Source organism: Caretta caretta, chromosome 2 (assembly GCF_965140235.1).
Source record: "Caretta caretta isolate rCarCar2 chromosome 2, rCarCar1.hap1, whole genome shotgun sequence".
NCBI classification, from domain to species: Eukaryota; Metazoa; Chordata; order Testudines; family Cheloniidae; genus Caretta; species Caretta caretta.
Genome location: NC_134207.1, coordinates 235301888 through 235322839, shown reverse-complemented (window position 1 = coordinate 235322839; position 20952 = coordinate 235301888). Strand labels below are relative to the sequence as shown.

The 20952-nt window shown below is 45.9% G+C and overlaps 1 protein-coding gene across 19 annotated transcripts in view; it reads right to left on the bottom strand.

Moving 5' to 3' along the window:
- KIAA1217 (KIAA1217 ortholog) overlaps nucleotides 1-20952 on the bottom strand; it is a 531293-nt gene that overhangs the window by 7801 nt on the left and 502540 nt on the right. For 16 of the 19 annotated variants that reach the window (XR_007354929.2, XR_007354928.2, XM_048837886.2 and 13 more), the window contains 5 exons: nucleotides 16610-17105; nucleotides 14049-14229; nucleotides 8885-9039; nucleotides 7210-7356; nucleotides 129-248 (listed from right to left, as the gene is read on the bottom strand). Coding sequence is in view for 17 of the 19 variants with exons in the window: in XM_048837886.2 (XP_048693843.2) it covers nucleotides 129-248; nucleotides 7210-7356; nucleotides 8885-9039; nucleotides 14049-14229; nucleotides 16610-17105 (1099 nt within the window). In the remaining 2 variants the exon portion in view is untranslated. The remainder of the gene's footprint in view (nucleotides 1-128; nucleotides 249-7209; nucleotides 7357-8884; nucleotides 9040-14048; nucleotides 14230-16609; nucleotides 17106-20952) is intronic. The other 3 variants (XM_048837874.2, XM_048837885.2, XM_048837884.2) reach the window with 1 other exon arrangement.

Here is a 20952-nt window from a genome sequence, read left to right as displayed (position 1 = left end):
TAAAAGCAAATAAGCCCCTGAGACTGTGTTAGAGGGGAAAGGACACACATGACACAAAATTAGTCTTGAAGCAAGGAAAGAAGGTTATGCAAAGAGTGGGTGGCATGTTTGTAAGTGCCACTTGTTACCTTCTTGTCCTTGTGGTGTATTAGAGCTCCAGGCCTTGTGTCTTTAATGTGTGTGTCATTTCTGGACTGTTCAGCATGACTGTTTGAATTTACATCCATAAAAGAGCACTTCTGAAAAGCCTAAGGAATTAAAATACTGCAAGTTAGCAGGACACCCAGTTGGCTTTTTACAGACACTCCCAAAGGAGTTCTGCTTCAAAGAGGATATTTGTTTGTAAAGCATAAGATTTAGATCAGCAAAACAAAAACCGAGGTTTAATTTATTCCTGCTACTGCCCTGAACGTCTGAGTGAAATGTTATTTTCAGATTAGGTAGCATCTCCTAGCTATCAAGCTCAAGCTGCATAACAAATAATGAATTTGTTAAACAGTCTCCTGATTCCCATTTTACAGATGGGGACTCTGTGGCACACGGCGGTGAAAGGAGTTGCCCGAGGTTAAACAGGAAGACCATGGTAGATCTGGGAACAAAAATCACAGCTCCCAAACCCATGTCATAACCACAAGACTGTCCTTAATGAAACGACTTCATTTCTCAGCACCCCTGTCTTTAACTTGAATGCTTAAGCCTAAACCTGTAGCGTCTGACACAAAACTAAGCTTTCAACTAAAAAGGCCCCATGCAAAGAAAGATGCTTAAGGACATGGCTACACTGCATCAGAGAACAGACCTTCCACCCTGGGTCCACAGACCCATGCTCTCAGGGCTCGTGCTAGATCTGTAGGCCTTGTGGCTCAGGCGCTGAAGCCGGGAGGGGAGGGGCCTTGAGAGCCCAAGTTCCAGCCTGAGCCACACTGTCTGTACAGCTATTTTTCGAGCACTAGGCAGGGCTGGATTAACTTTTTGTGTGCTTTGCTCCAAACATATTTGTGGGCTCCCCTGGGGAATGATTGTAAAAAGGGCCAGGGGCAAAAGCACAGTGGGCTGTGGCCCGTCCCCTCCCCATCTGCCCTTCCCCCCCGCCCCCGCTTCTCGCCCCCCCCGCCCCCCGGACTCCTGCCCCATCCAATCCCCCCTTCTCCCTTACCGCCCCCGGAACCCTTGCCCCTGACTGCCCCCTGCCGCCCCATCCAACCCCCCCCCTCCTTCCTGACTGCCCTCCACGGGACTCCTGCCCCCATTCAACCCCCCTGTTCCCTGCCCTCTGACCGCCCTGACCCCTATCCACGCCCCCTGACCACCACCCCAAACTCCCCTGCTTCCTGCCCCCTTACTGCGCTGCCTGGAGCACCGGTGGCTGGCGGCGCTATAGCCATGCCGCCCAGAGCACCAGGACAGGCAGCCATGCCACCCGGCTGGAGCCAGCCACGCCACCGCGCAGCACAGAGCCCCGAGTCAGGCCGGGCTCTGCAGCCGTGCTGCCCGGCAAGAGCTTGCCATCCCGCCGCCCAGAGCATTGTGCCAGCGGCGCAGTGAGCTGAGGCTGAGGGGGACAGCAGGGGAGGGGCCCAGGGCTAGCCTCCCGGGCCAGGAGCTCAGGGGGCGGGCAGGAGGGTCCTGCGGGCCGGCTGTTTTGCCCACGTCTCTAGGTGGTGGGATAAGGGTGTGTGATTGTCACAGAGCCTTAGGCAGGTGTGTACAGAGAATGACCAACACCCTGTCTCCTGGCAACTGATGGCGTTGGAGAACAAAGAGATCAGGCAGCCTCCTGGCCCAGGAAAGAGGAGGGGCTGGAGGGGGTTGCAGTTTGGAGCTGGCTGGGGAAACAGAGGGAGGTCCAGCACTGGTGTCTGAGCTCCCTACCCCACAAGACGGACCTGACTGAGGGGTCCTGTTTTCCATATCTACAAGCTCTGCTTTGACTGTGTTCCTGTCGCCTAATAAACCTTCTGTTTGGTTGAGAGTCATGGTGAATCGCAGGAAGTGGGGGATGCAGGACCCTGATCTCCCGCACTCCGTGACATCCAGCAGCAGCAGGGCAGGTTCTCTTCCAGCCCTCTGGGGTGGGTGTTGGGAATGGGAGGAGCGGAGGCTAATGTGATTAACCAGACTGTTAGTTTCCAGTCAGCATGGCTAACCGGACACCAGGTCCCCTTTTCTACTGGAGTTTCCAGTCTAAAACTGGATACCTGGCAACAGGGGTGCCAGAAAAGCTGGGGGGGGGCAGGGGCAAGCAATCATTTTTAAAAGTGAGAGGGCTAAGCCTTAAGCGGTGGGAAGCAAGAGGTGAGTGTGCTCGGGAGTGGAGAGGAGCTAATGGTCAGGGCCATGTCTGCTGTACTTCCCAGGTAGGTTGGAGACTGTGGGGATCAGCTGACACAGTATCCCCAGCCCAGGTGACAGCCACTGATGGATTTAGAGTTAGTGGGGCCCCCCGGCCCTGTGCTCAGCTTCATTGGTGGGAATGGGGGTGGGGTGCAGGAGCTCCTGTTTGGTGCTCAGGATGTGGGGCGGTTTCAGGAGTTAGGGCATGGGGTGTGGGGGGTGGTGCAGGAGTCAGGGCAGGGGTGAGGGGGGTGCAGGAGTATGGGGAGGTGTGAAGGGGGTGCAGGGGGTTGGGGGTGTGTGTGTGGGGGTGCAGGAGTCAGGGCAGGGGGCTCGGGCATGCTCACAGGTATGCCCCGATTCCAGCCCCTTCCCCAAGGCCCCTTCTCTGAGGCTTTGCTCTTCCACCTCTCTCTGGCCAGCAAACAGTTGATCCTTGGCCCAGAGGGTGGAGGGGAATGTAGCACGCTGGGAAAGAGGCCGGGGAGGAGCTTGGCTGATGACAGAGCCTGTCCTGCTGCAGCAGGAACCGGCAGCACCAAACTTCTGCCCCCATGGGGCAACTCCTTGTTGCTATTCTCTCTCTCTGTTTCCTCATATCCCCGGTTTCTTTCCCTCCTGAACTACCATCATCTTTCTAGTCTGCTGTGGTCCAGAGTATAAAATTCCACATACACACCCCGGAGCTTTCATTTTCCACTCATTCCTTCAGGACCCAATACATGGCCTAGCTAACAGCATTTCCACTGCCACAAAACTCTAAAACCTGCACCCTGGCACTGTCCTCAGTGCCCCCAAATTTGTTTCTCTCCCCCTCACTGTCCCTGGTCATCTGCCTCCAGCACTCCAGGGCCTGGCCTACCCTTCAGGCTGGTATCAGCCACACTACAGCAACCATACTGCAAGGTGGTGAGGACTAAGGAGTTCAGGTTCTTCAGGGCCTATGGACCCTATATTTTCCTCCTGTAGCAATGCTCTGGTACAAGTCAAGTCCTAGGAGCATGGGTCTTCTATTAAGTCCTCCTCCTACTGCACCGCAGAGTGGGGGCTCTCAAGACCTCCACCTTACTGGGCATAGCTGGCTTCTCACTAATTCCTTGGGGGTCCAGCCCAGCTCTCACACTAGCTCCTAGTTCAAGGGGGGGGCTAAAGGCCATGAGTGCCAGTAGCTGTACAACGTGCAGGTGCACAATGCCGACAGCAAGTCCTGGTGTAGCACACTAGATGAGTTCTGCTGACGTGCACTTGCAGGCTGGGTTATCAGTAAGGTAAGTCAGGAGTGCTGTGGAGGAAAGGTGCATGCCAGGGAGAGAGTGGCAATGAGAATTAATTACACCATTGCAGGTAAGAAAGTGATATTGGTGTGGCAAGCTTCCAGTTCTGCTTTTCTCTGCTAGATTAAAGAGCTCTTTCTCCCCATGCAGGTACTTATACACTGTAATCACATTACCTTTCAGTCATCTCCCTGATAAACTAAACAGATTGAGCTCTTTTAAGTTTCTTACTAAGACATTTACTCCAGCCTCAAGTAATTTTTTGGCTCTTTTCTGCACTCGCTCTCCAATTTTTCAACATTCTTTTATAAATATGAACACCAAAACTGACTGCATTATTCCAGTACTAGCCTCACCAATGCCTTTTACAGAGGCGGAACCACCTCCCTACTCCTATTCAGCACTCCCCTCTTTATACAATCAAGGCTTGCATTAGCCCTTTTTGCCACAGCATCGCCCTGGGAGCTCATGTTCTGTTTGCTTATCCACTTGGACCCCCAAATCCTTTTTTAGAGTCATGGCTATCCAAAATACAGTTGCCCATTCTGTAGGTATGGCCTTCAGGTCTTGTTCCTAGATGTAAAACATTGCATTTAGCTGTATTAAAACATGTTTTGTTTGAACAGACATACCATCAAGTGATCCAGATCACACTGCATGATTGCCAGGGCCTCATCATTATTTGCCACTCAACCTTTATGTCATCCACAAATTTTATCGGCCTGATTTTATATTTACTTCCAGATTATTAATGAAAATGTATGAATCCCTAAAGAACCCAAGTAAAAACACCCCCAACTTGATGATGGTATCCTTTTGACAACTATTTTCTGAGATCTGTCAGTTGGCTTGTTGTTAAGAGAGCTGTGTGGAGGACACCAATTCTGTTTCACTGCAACTTTCGAGTTCAAACTTTGTTTTCATTTTGTATTTATTAATCCATTTAACGTATGCTCTCTTGATACCATATAGTGCCAGTGTCTTAAATCCGAATGTCGTGCAGTAATAAACCAAATGCCTGTAAAAAAGTCTAACTGTATACAGTTTTATCAATCTAATGTGTAATCTCTTCAAAGAATGAAATCGGGTTTGACTAGACCTATTGTCCATAAAAACACATGGATTGTCATTAATTGTATTCCTATCCTTTAATTCTTTTAATTGAATCCCATAACAGCTTTTCCATTGTTTTGTCCAGGATTGTTATCACACTAACAGGCTGGGTAATCCCATTTGCCCTTTCTGAGCATTGGTGCAACATTAGCATTTTTCCAGGCCTCTGAATTTCCCCAGGACTCCAAGATTTATTACAAATTAACATCAGTGGAATAGAGATCACCTCAGCCAACTCTCAGGACTCTTGGGTGCAAATTATCTGAACCTGATTTAAAAATGTTTACCCCTAGCAGATATTGTCTGACATCCTCTCCTTCAGTACCCTTACTCTGACTTTCCTTCACACCCTCCTTCCAACCCCCATATTACCCATGTCCCCATTAACCCTCCCATTCACAGCCTATCAGAGGAAGAGCAGTGTGGCAGCTGGGCTGCCTAAAGAGAGACATGACGAGGAGGAGAGGCAGCCAGAAGGACACAGAGCAGGGGAAAAAATGATCTCTACCTGCAGCTGTAGCTATCTAAGATGCCAGTGGCTGATGCCTGAGAGGTGTGGAGAGGCAGGTTATGTGAGGGTCACACAAGATGCCTATCAACTGGCAGGCCTGTCTCATGTATTAGAAGGATTTTACGGACATACTATACCCAGTGCTATAGTGTTTTTGAATACCTGATGTGCTCCATAGAGCCTGTGTATTGTTACATAACCCCAGTCTGTCCTAACTCTAATCCAAACCCCCATTGCTCAACCTGTTTCTCCTACCATAGTATGGAGACAGTATCATATAGAGCAGTGGTCTCCAACCTTTTTATGCACAAGATCACTTTTTGAACTTAAGATCAATCCAGGATCTAACTCACCCCTTCCCCAAGGCCCCGCCCCACTCTCTCCATTCCCCCCTCCCTCCGTCACTCGCTTTCCCCACCCTCACTCACTTTCACCAGGCTGGGGCAGTGGGCTGGGGTGTGGGTCCAGGCTCTGGGCTGGGGCCAAGGGGTTCTGAGTGTGGGAGGGGGCTCCAGGCTGAGCCTGAGGAGGGGGGTTGGGGTGCAGGAGTGATGGGTGTAAACTCTGGGAGGGAGTTTTGGGTGCAGGCATCATATGGTCACACTGCACCTAATCTCATAGAATCTACTGGACATTTCATGAGTTTTACTTTTTATTAGTGTCATTTGTGGTTTATAGATCCAAAATCCTTCAGGGATTGTCACAAATCAGTGTAACATTCTCAACTGTGAGGTGTGCATTGGCTGAGCTTGGGACAGGGGGATGCGGTGAGGGGTGCAAACTCTGGGAGGGAATTTGGAGCAGGAGGGGGCTCCGGGCTGGTGCAGGGGATTGGGGTGTGGGAGGAGGTTCGGGGTCTGGGAGGGAGCTCTGGGCTGGGGTGCAGGATGGGGTGTAAGGTGCAGGCTCTGTCCGGGAGGCGCTTACCACAGGCGGCTCCCAGAAGCGGCTGGCTGCTGGCACATCTCTTTGCGCGGCCCCTGGGAGAAAGGGGGGTGTGAGGCAGCTCTGTGCGCTGCCCATGCCTGCAAGCACCACCCCCACAGCTCCCATTGGCCGGTTCCTGGCCAATGGGAGCTGCAGGGACAGTGGTAGGGGTGGGGGCAGCATTCAGAGCCGCCTCACCTCCCCCTCCCTTCCCTTCCCCCAGGGGCCGCAGAGACATGCCAGCAGCCAGCCGCTTCCAGGAGCGGCATGGGACCATGGCAGGCAGGCAGCCTCTGAGCCCCACTGGACTTTTAGCGGCCCAGATATCACGATTGACTGGACGAGGCTCCAGGATCGACCAGCTGATCGTGATCGATGGGTTGGTGACCACTGATATAGAGTATACAGCTCGGAACCACTGGAAACTCACTGACTGCAGTTTTAATGTTTGGTTTTTTACTACAGTGTCATTGTCAGTGATCTAAAACAGTTCCACCTACTGCAAAACAAAAGACCATGGAGTGAGCATCTCTTCTCAGAAACTGCTGCCAGAATGATGCATCCCATGATGGAAAGCTAAATTTTGTGACGCTTCAAGACCTTAGACATATATAAAAATGAGTCTAGAAAGGGGACCAAGGTCTAATGTGTATGAGCCCAATCAACCCTGTAAGGGGCCTAGTATCCTCTGTTCCTATGAACTTCCACAAGAGCGGAGGGCACCATGCAGGCCTGGGCCATACATAACAAATTCAGGTCAATGCTGAACACATTGAATATGTACAGCACAACAAACCTATTTGTGTATCTGTCGTGGAGGATTTGTCCACCAGCAGAGCCAATACCCCTGAATAATGAGCCACAGAAACCCTGCTTTTCCAGGCCAGAACAGTGTGGTGGTGGTGTTATGTGAATATATATTTAAAAAGGGGAGTTGGGTGAGACCACCACATTTATTTTCCTTTGTGATCTTAGCTAAGAACAGAAGCAAGGTCTGTAGAAGAGAGTGAGATTGTATACGTATATCCATGTGCATCTCAATGTGCATACCTGCAATTCTGCCATTATTCTGTCTCCTTCCTCTTCCTCCTCATCCTTTGTGGCAGATGCTGTGACAGGCAGTGGTGCCCGGGATGAGGCTGGATCTTCTTTAGGTACTTTGGACTGTGCTGTTTGCCCAGCATCTTCGCTGCCTTCCTGAAAGGGTGAAGAATCATAGAGAGCCAATATATATGTAACCCCTTGGGGTTTAGAGAGCATGGCTCCTTTAAATCTTTTTCCTAAGCGGGGGGAGGGGGAGAGTGAGAGAAACAGGGAAACTCCAGGTGGGGTGCTAGAGCTGGAGAGAGAGAGAGTGAAGTGAAGTGAAGTGAAGCAAAGTGAAGCAGCAGAGACCCTGCCTGAAGCCTGGGAAGGACAGGGCAGCCGATCGGGGACACGCCAGGACAGGAGCCAGGAGCAGCACTGTGCCGGGGGGAATCACCCAAGAAGGACAGGCCAGAGCTGGACCCAGTATCACTGCTGCCCAGGGTTGCATGGGGCTGTGAGTACTGGGGCTTGTGACTCTGCATTGGGAATAAGGAGGGAGGCTGCTAGCTAGTTAAGTGGGGAGGTGGTTGCTCTGTGTGGCTTTGCAGAGAGCGGCAGAAGAGGGCACCGGAGGGGTTTGTTGGGGAAAGTTTACTGGCGCCAAAGACGACCAGGAGCACCCAAGACTCAGCACTGGACTGGAACTTTGCTCAGGCCTCCTGAACTCTGTGTGCAGACACATTGCTGGGTGTCTGCCCTTTCAGACTGTGCTACCACTGGGCCTGTGGGGCCTTGGTTTGGATGTAACCATGTTCTACTGCTCCCGCTACATTTCCCTTGTTGTTTTTCTCCTCTCATCCCTCTGTAAATAAATATTTCCCTTTCTTATATCCATTGTACTTTTCCGGTGTGTGTGTGTTCACTCCAGGGGTTTGGAACAGGTGCCCCTGGGGTGGAAGGGATTTTTCCTGCTGCATTCCTGCGCATGCCTTCTCTTGGAGCTGCCTGCAGGAGCAGATTCCATCTTGGCCATGAGGGCGCTAAAGTTACATATATAAACCATGCTAGTGCAAAGCAAACACAGTAAAGTCAATAATAATGCAACTCCCCCTATTGCAGGATTTCCGGAGGGGCGGAGTTATTTGTTTGCTTGTTTAATGTCATGTCTTAGGAGCTCACTTTTTTATCAACTTAAAACCAAAAAATATGGTGCTAGATCAATATAATCCTGATACTATTGATATAATGTGTATGAGACAGAGAGGCATCCCCATACTGCTTCCTTCCTTTTTTATCACTTCAAATGTAACAGGTGGGTAAAGTAAGCAACAAGAAACTCTTAAATGTTTCTGTGGAAACTCTTGACTCTCTGAGCTGATCTTCCCCATCTGCGTAAAATGGGCTTTTTATTTTTAATCATCTTATGACACATTGGATGAAAGCCACTTGTGATTTGCATCTTACATTGTTACAGAGATAAGTGAAAGGATAAGACTCATGAAAACAGGACTGGACAAATCCTATTGGTTGCTTTTTCTGATTAATAGAATTTCCTGGTGACCTATTGGTCACCTCTCTGGGCCATGGCCCTGTCTCAACTTTTTCTATGGTTTAGACAAACAGCTGAAGTCTGAGAATGTTTCATGTGCCAGCCATTAGTCACTAAGTCTGTTAGCTATTGCGTGAATCATCAAACCTTGACAATGGTGCTCTCTTTTCTGACTGCATAGATGACATCTCCTGATCTCGTTGTGGTGAGGCCAGATCCCGGCAGGTAGCTGCGACGTGGCGGTGGAGGGGGTGGCGACTTCACCAGCTTGTCAGCTTCCTGCTCTGCATCAGGAGCATCTTCTGCAAAGTAACATGGCATCACAGAATGATCATTGCTGACAGGGAATGGCTTAGTTTTTTGCACTCTCTACTCCACATTAGAGAAAGAGTCTTGCTGCTATGAACTGTGTGACCATTAGCACATTCGGGAGTCTAGCTTTAAAAGGTGGTACTCCACAACGCTGAAAACACCTGCATTTGCACAGAGAAATCAGGTCACTCCACGTGGAACCTTGCAGTGATATCCTGCTCCCATTAAAGTCAACAGGGCCAGGATTTCACAGGAGGTGCACAGGTTAAGCTGCATGACGTACGTAGGTGCACTTCTAGCTGGCACATTTTGTAAGTACATGTCTGCTTACACAAGCACAAACTGTGTGTTCAGGGGGGTATTTTTGCCATTACCCTGCCTCTCTTTGTGCCCTCCTTTGAAAACCAGTGAGAGATCTGAGCCCTGCCTCCTTTTATTCTTCCAGCACATGGCAAGTTAAAAATCAGCACATAATCCTGCTCTATCAGAGGGGTGCTTTCTGCATTGAGCTAGAAAGGGATTTGAATGCCACTGTTACAACTCAGTAAACATTGGGTTAAGCTTGGACAGCAAAGGCACCCAGGAAAATAAAAAGAGAGTACTCTGCTCCAGGAGCAAATAGGCACCACCTCTCCAATTCATTTAGTACACTGAGTCCTATTAGCAAGGGGAGGGCCGGGGAAGTCCAGCTCACCAACTATACCCTCTCCCCAGCAATGCAAGCTTTCATTTTTAATTTTAGTTACAATTAAATGTTTCAGTAACACACAGGTTTGCCCTGAAATTATAACACACTGGCTCTAATGCGAATGCTATGCCACCAAGAAAGAGTTTCCAACTCATGGCGGATTAAAGCATAATCCAATAGCTCAGATGTGCAACCCCTGCATTGTGATGGGGGCTCCTGAGTGTTCTGAAGGGGACACCAGTTTCCCCAACCAGACACCACCACCCCTTACAAACTGCTACCCCATAATTCATTCCTATGTGAAGGTGTATGTTTGTATGCAAGTCAAGCAGGACACACACTGCAGCAAGAAACATGCACTCGCGGTTTTTTTTTTCTTTCCTTCTTATTTACAAGCTTCATTTTCAAGAAAAGAGATGGCTGTTACATAAATAGATCGGATAGACATGTACAAGGGAGTTAAAACCTTGTGTTCAGGACTACTAGCTGCTTGGGGTCAAGAAGGAACTTTCCCCATGGACAGGATATTGCATAACTGTCAATTATGGAGATTCAATGCCTCCCTCTGAGGCATCTGATACTGACCACTGTCAGAGACAGGATACAGGACTAGAGAAGAGGTTGGTCTAATCCACAGTAGTAGTTCCTATTTTTCTAATGTGAATAGCCTTGTCTTTGTTCTCTTGTTAGCTCAAATGTTCTTCAGAAAAGGTTAAACAAAGAAATGTTCTATTGTATTATGTAAGTCACCCTGTCCCTCCCTAGTTATCTGGCACTGTCTCATAGGGTTACAACAAAAGTGAACTTCCAGATATGTTTTACATTAGAGCTTTTCTCTTATCAGAGCTACCATTAAGAAGTATGCTTGTAATGAAATCTGTGTATACTTCTACCAGGGCAACTAGGAGATTTTCTTGAATTCCAGGCTAAAGGAATTAGAGTCATTCTCTTATCCCTTACACATGACACACAGCCGTTTGGCTTCACAGACGCTTACAACTAAGGGGTGGTAGGTCCTGTGGCTTGTCCAATCTGCCAGTCTTACAAATGCAGCAATCCTAACCGCTAGAGCGCCCACAATTTTCCCTGCAGTTACTGAAAATAAGAATGATGAAAGAATAGGAGGCATTGAGGGAAAGGAGGCAGATTGATTTCTACTGTGTAACCCACACCAGTGCCTTCCCTATCTTTAAAACTGGAAAATAAAAAGGAAAGAGGGAACCAGGAGGAGGAAAAATTGAGGTGGTAAATGTGACAGGATGAACAAGGGGTTAATGTCAGATCAGCTTCCACACCTGTCTTTGCATGGGAGAAGCTGTAATAGAGCATAAAACTAGGTAGAACCCACTGCCGGGTGTTCTTCTCTTTTCTCTATTGAAGTTATTTTATTTTTATGTTATAAACCTTTGAGGAAACAGCTTTGCTCAAGCATTTTTTCCCCTGCTGAGTCATGCTGCTAGAGTGCAGAGGAGAATAACGAAAAACAAGTATAATTCAATTTGGCTAAGGTTATTAAGAGTGACCAGTAATTTTGGGTTTGAGACACTTTAACAGGTCATGATTTTCAGAAGGCAGATGCTCAGCACTTTGTGAAAAATCAGGCCCCTCGAGGGCATCCCACGTTGGGCACCCAAAATCACAAGTCATTTTAATGATCTTGGCACCTTTTGTGTCAATTCTTTCCCATCAGGTATAGCAACAGATGAAAGACTGGAACTGACTGATGATTTCGCTTTATACCGCCACTGGAAAAATTAGAGACAACTGTTTCAAAGAAATGCTGAATAAGAATCTCAAAAATACATAGAGCCAAGATTTTAAAAACAGATGACTAAAATCAAGCCCATCTCCAAATTTAGACACCCATGCAAGGAATTTACTCCAGTGTAAGCTGCTGTTTGCTCAGCACTTTCAAAAATTAGGCCACTTATTCAGGTGCACTAATTGGACGTAAAAACCTGACTTCGAGCACTCATTTTTTTAAAAGTTAGCCTTAATTTTCCAGGAATAAATATTTCAATTTCTTAATCTGTTCTGGATGGAGAGCAATCGAAACCATGTTTTCTAGCAACGTGATCCATCTGTGCTCTGTATAAGAGCAAACAAAGCACTCTGTTAATTGGTTGCTAACATACTCTGTGTACTGTATTAGTAAAAAGAAAAGGAGTACTTGTGGCACCTTAGAGACTAACACATTTTTTTCATGAAGTTGATAGATTTCCACTCCATACAGCTAAATTCAGTGCCTTGCATAATGACAGGTTAGTCTCTAAGGTGCCACAAGTACTCCTTTTCTTTTTGCGAATACAGACTAACATGGCTGCTACTCTGAAACCTGTATTAGTAAAGTAGATGGTCTGCCTTCCCATAAATCACTCATTTTTCTAGCCTAAAGTAGGCAGGAGCATGTTGAAACTTTCTTTCTGAACTGTGGAAGATTTGGGTGGTATGTGAAATGTTTAATCAGAATTAAGGAAAAGCTTTGTTATTCCTTTAAGTTATGTGATGATTATAAGATTCATTATGCAAAACAGAAGGCAGATGTCCTATCGTTTCATCAAATTTCTTCATAAATCGGTTAGCTGGACACCACGCAAATTCTTATTCTAGAAATGGATAAGCTAAATATGTGACTAACAAAAGCTCCTCTTTATTATTGTCTTTTGCACTTTCTCAGACATTGTCACAGTTCAGTGCACCCATATAATATTTATTTTCTCTGATTCTTTCTGTGCTGTGCCATTCACTACAAAAGCTAATGCTGTTAGAAGCCAGTCATCTCACTGAACTGTGTACAAGAATTCTAAAATGATTTTTCAACATAAGTATTAAACTCTCATGTTAATAAATGCCCAAGAACAACTACTGCTACAAACTATTTAGTGTTAGAGACTGAAACAAAATGCTGGCTCTGAAAACACGTCTCCATAATTCTGTGAAAGTTTATATAAATATCTGAATCAGAATTTTGCACCTGATCCATTTCCAGATATGGGATGTATCAAAATCTTGGATGAGACAACTCTCTCAAAACTTTGGAGAAGCTTAGATGTGGATTTGTATTTTGCAGCTTTGCCTATTGTAATGTACTATCTATAACAAATCCATGTGCTGCTGCTGAGAGACATCCTTACTAGGTAAATCACACACACACACCCCGCCCCAGATACGTGGGATTATGTGGAACTTGAATGGCACACAGGCCACTTAATGGTGTGGGTCTTTCTGTGGACTCACCCGAAGCTCATACTCTGTTGTATATTCCAATTCAGAGAATTTAAGGGTAGAAGGTGGTGCGTGGTGAGAGGTATATAGATGGGGCAGGGTATGGATTTGTGGTGAGGAGTATGAAGGGTGTCTGCAGGAAGGCCGAGGAGCATACAGGGGAGTTGTGTATGGGTGGGTGGGGTGCAGATGTGTGTGCATCACACACTAGTCCCTGTCCCCATCATTGGCAGGATCCCAGAGGGTGGTGATTTGCTCTGCAGCAGCTGCCTGAGGAGCCTAGCCAGGGGTCTTGGGCAGGAGGGGGGGGGGGTTGGGGTGATGTCAGACTGCACTTCCCTGTGGCTGGGGGTTTCAGACCACCCATCACCACCCCAGGAACACCCAGGAAGGGGCACTGGCTGCAGCTCCCTCTGCTCCCACTTCCCACTGTGACCCTGGAAACAACTGCCAGGTGTGTGGGTGGGCTGGGGCATCGGTATGTTGGCCTGACTGGGCTACAGCTCTGCAGCCTGCACTGCCCTGGGCTGACATGGCAGAGCCCGTCCAGGCCCCTCACCTGAACTCTTGCACAGGCGCATCCTGGAGCCACCACCGCTCCCCAGTTGAGCTCATCCCCATCTGGAAATGCTCCCAACTCCCCCAGAGCGAGGAGGTGAGGGGGGCACACATGCCCTGTCAGAGGGCAGCGGGACCAAGAAAAACAGGTTCATAAAGGGTCACGCCATATCCCTTCTGGGGCCGCACTAAGGAGACGTGAGCAGCAGGGATTCTGACCTGCGCCATATACACAAGACTGCTGCATCACCGCGCAGTTTACAGGGAACATTGCTCGCATTCGCCCTCTTCGCTACAGCATCTCCCCAGGAGCTCAGGTTTAGCTGGTGAACCAGCATGACCGCTGCATCCTCTACAGAGTCCCTGCTTCCCAGGACATACTCCCCCATTCTGTCTCATAGGGAAGGGTAGGATATTGATAAAGGTGCTAAGTAAATATATAAACTTAAATAATCATTTTAATAAAAAAACCTTCTCATTTAATTTTCTCAAAGACACAAACCCTCAGTTCAAAACTGCAAACCTTACCTGAAACCTCTAATTTATCCACTACCTCCAATTTTGGCAAGGCTGTGGACTGCGGAGGCATCTCTAAATTAGGGATTGATTTCATGATATTGGCCTGTGCCTCTTCTAAGAGTTTTTCAAACTCCTTTCCGTTATAGTGATCAAGATTCTGTCTTTTCTCTTCCCATTTCTTTTCTGCTTTCTAAAGAGAAGTACAGCATTCAGTTAGCGTTCTGATTTCATTGGTCTCTACTCTGTTACTTCTAAACGTCCAAACATAAACATTAAGAATCAAAACTAGTTAGATTTTCTCAGCATTGGTCTGTAGTGAGGCAACAGAAGTTTCTGATTTCTGTTGGTTCCTAGTGAGCAATATTTCACATCAAATATTCACTGCTTACTGTTCAGCACACTTTAACATACTACAACCATCTGCTGCTCTGGCCTCCAGAACTCAGCTAGCACCATCGTTTCCTACAGAGCACTCCTTCCAAGTCAAATCAGCCTGAGAAAACTTACATTCTGCATTACCTTCTACAGGTTTCTTTCTGAACTACTGTAGACACAAAACATTTACTGAAAAATTGAAGGAAAGCTATTATTTATTTGTCGTATAATCGTAGTGCCTAGGGAGTCCTAGTCATGGACCAGGACTTCATTGTGCTAGGCACTGTATAAACCAAAAAAAAAAATACAGCCTCAAAGAGATTAAAATGTAAAGGAGCAAGGGCAAATTAAATAAATAACATAAGTAGCTTAATGTATTGTCCATTTGCAGTCCAGTGATTAAAGTACAGAACTGGGAGTCAGGAGATTTGCATTCTGCCACACATTTGCTGGATAATTCTGGGGAAATCTCCATGCCTCAGTTTCCTCATCTGTAAAACGGGGATAATAATACCCACCACTTCACAAGGGTATATGGTGGGCTTATTAATAATATGTGTAATGCACTTTGAGATGCACAGACAAAAAATGCTATAGCCATGCAAAACAGTATTTTATGTTTAAAAACAGACAATGCCTGTTACACATTGTTTTTAAAACACACACTACAGTTATCATTGTGCCCATCTTGGTGTAAGCTTTTGGGGTAACATGTTGCTAGGTACAATCACAAACAAAAAGTGTTGAGAAAACTCCATTCATGAACAATAATTGTTTTTTTAAAAAAAACTGCTGAAAAATGCTCTGGCTTTAGATTAATTTACTTAGTTCTCTGTTTATTTTTGTTTCACCTGACTTGTAATGGAGGCTACACATACTTTACTCATTGCATCAAAAAGTTACCTACCTGCACTGTAGCTTATGTAAGTATCTCTTGTGACTTCTTATAACAATACACAGCAGATACTGACCTACAGGTAGGGTCCTAAATATTTAGCCACTGCTTAAGGAGAAAGCCCTTAACAGCATTTTGTTCTTTTCTCCAACAGCCCCAAATGGAAATTCCATGTTAAAGTGACACAGAAAAATAATTAATCATTAGAAAGTCCGGAAATATGCAGCGCTAAGGTCACCCAAACATCTTTAACTCTGCTCCTGTTTCTTCCCAACCCAGAGCCACCATAATAACTTCCACAAGGAAGTCCTAGACACGCTGTGTATCATCTTCCCATCAGTGACGCAAAACTGAGAGGCGACCTAACTGGGATTCCTTACTCAGGTTGATGGACTGATCAGGCACACCTGTAGCATTTTATGGAAAGTGTTGTTATGGAGCGACAGCAAAATACTCCAGCCATCTTTAAAACCAAATGCAGTGAAAGGAAAAGGAGAGGCCTTTAAAGATCTTCATCAAAAGACCACATTCTGGAAGATTGGTCAAGACATCCCCCAACCCCAAAAGTATACAGGATTTCAAATTAAGAAGTGTGGCTACAATGAGCTGCCTGCCATGTTACCATGAGACTTAACAGACAAATACTTTTAACATGTTAAGGGCTGGATTCAAATTAGGGAGATTACACACCTGGAGCACAGGATGGTGTGGGAAATCATACCTGTGTATCACAAAAATGCAAAGGGCCAGAGCCGTGTACTATAGAGTTCCCCAACTTCACAAAATTCCAGTTGTTTGGGTGACCTTACTAAACATTTCCATACTTTTTAATATATATATAAAATCTTACCGAGGCATTTCCAGGCTGATGTTAAATCCCCCACTCCTGAAAAAAATCCAACTTTAATCTCTTAAAACCTGCCCAATAGGAATAGATGGGGATTTATAGGTTTCACTCCTGGTTAACATGATTTTTAGTTTGAGATTTAAAAGAAAGTAATCATCTGGCTCTAGTAATCATTTCTTCAGTGTCAGCAGAGCACTCAGAAATGGCACCTCGGGCTTTTTTTAAACATGGCACTACATTTTGCCTTGGTTCAAAATAAGGGGTAAGATTTTCAGAAGTGCCTATGGAAGTTATGGACCCAAATCCCATGGACTTTTCTTTGGATATCAGACACCTATCTCCACTGGTATTTTGAAAATCCTATCTAAGGTCTCAGATGCATGCTGGCAGATCCCAGTAAAGTCAAGCTCATGCCCAAAGACAATATCCCTGGTTAAAGAGAATACACTGTACCTCAATTGATACAGCTCGGTTCCTGGTACTTGCACTGTGAATTTCTTCAATAAAAAGGCTTTGCATAATGGAACCATTGACCTGCGTTGACTGAGAAGTCTGGGATTGCTGGGTTGCTGCTGTGGACTCCAGTACAGTCACTGGCATAGTGGGGGTGTGATGGCTTGTTGCTGACAAACCTACAGAATGGCTGGTGACCAAAGGTGAATTTTGGGTATGGTTGACCAGTGCTGAAGAGTGCTGAGATTGATGTATGACTACAGGAGAGCTCTGTACATGATGAACTGTCATTGTAGAAAAGGGTAGAACTTCTGACTTGACTGAGGACCCTTGCAACTCTGCTGTAACTCCAGCTGTGTTTTGCTGTGGGTATCCATGGACACGTATTAGTTCTTCTTGATTTTTCTGAACTTCGATTGCTGTTGCCTTTTCCATGGCAGTGTACTGCACAGCTTGAGAAGGATCCGCGCCCTTCAGCAGACCTTCTGTAACATGTCTATCAAAACAAAATCAAACACATCATCATTCATTATTTATTAAATTAGCATATAATTAGTCCAGCCATGTGCTATATATTAACTTTATTGGCTGTAATCTGGATACAAAATATACTTTTGGCAAAAACTCATTTTCCCCACCCAGCTGGAAACAGAAATCAATTTGGCAATTTTCAAGTGAAAGGAAACTAGACATTAAAAGGTTATAGGTGTGACGTTGCACTCCATAAGTTTTATGGAAATATGCTAATGAGTGTGAATATAATGTAACTGGAATATGCTTCATGCAAAAGGTCTCCTGTAAAGTATCATTACAAATCTTATAACCTACTGAGTGTGTTCATCCTATTTGTATGTAAGTATCATTCTTGTGTCTAAAGCTAGAAATATGAAGTATTACTCTAAAGTCCTATTGTAACTATGCAAAGTGTGGGCCATTAATAATGGCTTGGAATCTTGATGGCTCCCATTAACCAGGACAATTTGTTGTAAGTGGCTCTGTTTACTTATAAGCCTTCCTGTGTTCGTGTAAGTCAGGCCGGGAAGAATGGAGGCTTGGGGTCTCACAAGACATGTGACCATGTCACCTGGTACTGGAATCCATCTTAAACCTGGTGCTTTTCCATTTAGAAGGAAGGGTGGGGACCCAGAGAGACAAAAGATTCCCGCATTGTGCCAAAGCTATAAAAGGGGTGGAACAGAAAAAATGGGGCTGTCAGTCATGAGAAATCCCCTAGATACCACCTGAGCTGGAACTAAAAGAACTGTACCAGGGGAAAGGATTGGGCCCAGACTAAGAAGGAGTCTAGTCTGTGAAAGAAGCTTACTGGAACGTCTCTGAGGGTGAGATTTACCTGTATTCAGTTTCTTAAATGTATTAGGCTTAGACTGGCGTGTTTTGTTTTAGTTTGCTTGGTAACTTACTTTGTTCTGTCTGTTATTACTTGAAACCACTTAAATCCTCCTTTTTATACTTAATAAAATCACTTTTGTTTATTAATTAACACCTGGGGGAGCAAACAGCTGTGCATATCTCTCTATCAGTATTACAGAGGGCAGTCAATTTATGAATTTACCCTGTATAAGCTTTATACAGAGTAAAACAGATTTATCTGGGGTTTGGATCCTATTGGGAACTAGCGTCTGCATGTTGGAGATAGGTGACTTGCTGAATAATTTTTGGTTAAAGTCTGCAGCTTTGGGGGTGTGGTTCAGACCCTGGGTCTTTATTGCAGCAAACTAGCATGTCTGGCTCAGCAAGACAGGGTTCTGGAGTCCCAAGCTGACAAAGAAAATGGGTTCAGACGTAGTTTTAGCACATCAGGTGACAGTCCCAAGGGGGTCTCTGTGACTGAACCCATCGCAATAGGTATTTTCTGATGTAAGCATGGCAGAATAAATTAATAGAATCAGAGAAATTAGAATAGAAAAGACAAGTTAGATGAGCTAGTGCATCCCTCTGCCAATACAGGAATATCTCTTCTAAGACATTTTCTAGAATAAAGATGCAAATCTTAAGCCTTAAAGTCATCTCTCTCTCTCTCTCTCTCTCACACACACAAGGTAAATGTTTAACTTGGATTTTGCTATAGCCTAGGTGTTCAGCTGAAAGTTACTAAAATAATATACTTTGATCCCTTGGTGCTTGCTATTTCAGGGTGTCCATTGGCAAGAAAATTCGTTTCTCATTACTTCACAAAATTAGCATTTGTTTGCTGTTCATGTTTTCTGACAAACATGGATAATGGGAGTACTTAGTGGTTGAAAAATTTCAAGTATGGCTTATATGTTTCTGTCACATCCCTCATTTCCAAAGCCCAGAGTAAAGAACTCCATGAAACCACTGGCATACCCAAAAATATTTGCAATTTGTTTCCCATTCTCTAGTAAAAACCAAAACTTGTTAGTGATGCTAACATCATGTTAGTGATGCTTTGGTGTTCAAGGAGTTATGGCATTTCCTGGCATTCCAAGAAATGTTATTTCTTAGTGTTATGTTTTGGGAGATTCATGCTATGCACTCAAAGTGTGCCTGATCTAACACTGACTGTTGAAAATTTGTCTACAGCAGATTGGGTTAGAGATGGGCACAAACACACATTGTATGGCTCCTGAGCCAAATGTCCCCAACATTGAGGGGTGTCTTGGTCAAGGGGTTTGGATTCAACCCATCCCCAGTTAGGGTCTAATAGACTATTGTAGCTGCTTTAGACAGAGACTCTACATGGAACAATTGGAATCATGATTTTCAGTATGCGGTTAGGAAGTTCTAAGAGGAACCCACATGTAACCCCCAGCTCCTGGCACTCCAGACTGAACCTCTAGGAGCCCTTACAGAAGGACTACAACTAAACTTTCTAAACTACTACATGCTACAAGGGGCCACAGCAATGGTTCCCTCAACCCACCCAGCAATATTGTTAACCTATCCAACTATACTCTCAATGCAGCAGAAGCAGCTGTCCTATCTCAGGGCCTCTCCTTCTGCCCCTCCACCCCCATGAACATGATACAGTTCTGTGGTGACCTAGAATCCTATTTTCGACGTCTCTGACTCAAGGAATATTTCCAAAATACCTCTGAACAACATACTAATCCACAGAGGCCTCCCTATCAACATTACAAAAAGAAGGATTCTAGGTGGACTCCTCCTGAAGGTCGAAACAGCAGACTGGACTTCTACATAGAGTGCTTCCGCCGACGTGCATGGGCTGAAATTGTGGAAAAGCAGCATCACTTGCCCCATCACCTCAGCCATGCAGAACACAATGCCATCCACAGCCTCAGAAACAACTCTGACATCATAATCAAAAAGGCTGACAAAGGAGGTGCTGTTGTCATCATGAATAGGTCGGAATATGAACAAGAGGCTGCTCGGCAGCTCTCCAACACCACTTTCTACAAGCCATTACCCTCTGATCCCACTGAGAGCTACCAAAAGCAACTACAGCATTTGCTCAAGAAACTTCCTGAAAAAGCACAAGATCAAATCCGCACAGACACACCCCTGGAGCCCCAACCTGGGATATTCTATCTACTACCCAAGATCCATAAACCTGGAAATCCTGGATGCCCCATCATCTCAGGCACTGGCACCCTGACAGCAGGATTGTCTGGCTATGTAGACTCCCTCCTCAGGCCCTACGCTACCAGCACTCCCAGCTACCTTCGAGACACCACTGACTTCCTGAGGAAACTACAATCCATCGGTGATCTTCCTGATGACACCATCCTGGCCACTATGGATGTAGAAGCCCTCTACACCAACATTCCACACAAAGATGGACTACAAGCCGTCAAGAACACTATCCCCGATAATGTCACGGCTAACCTGGTGGCTGAACTTTGTGACTTTGTCCTTACCCATAACTATTTTACATTTGGGGACAATGTATACCTTCAGATCAGCGGCACTGCTATGGGTACCCGCATGACCCCACAGTATGCCAACATTTTTATGGCTGATTTAGAACAACGCTTCCTCAGCTCTCGTCCCCTAACGCCCCTACTCTACTTGCGCTATATTGATGACATCTTCATCATCTGGACCCATGGAAAAGAAGCCCTTGAGGAATTCCACCATGATTTCAACAATTTCCATCCCACCATCAACCTCAGCCTGATCCAGTCCACACAAGAGATCCACTTCCTGGACACTACAGTGCTAATAAACAATGTTCACATAAACACCACCCTATACCGGAAACCTACTGACCGCTATTCCTACCTACATGCCTCCAGCTTTAACCCTGACCACACCACACGATCCATCGTCTACAGCCAAGCTCTGCGATACAACCGCATTTGCTCCAACCCCTCAGACAGAGACAAACACCTACAAGATCT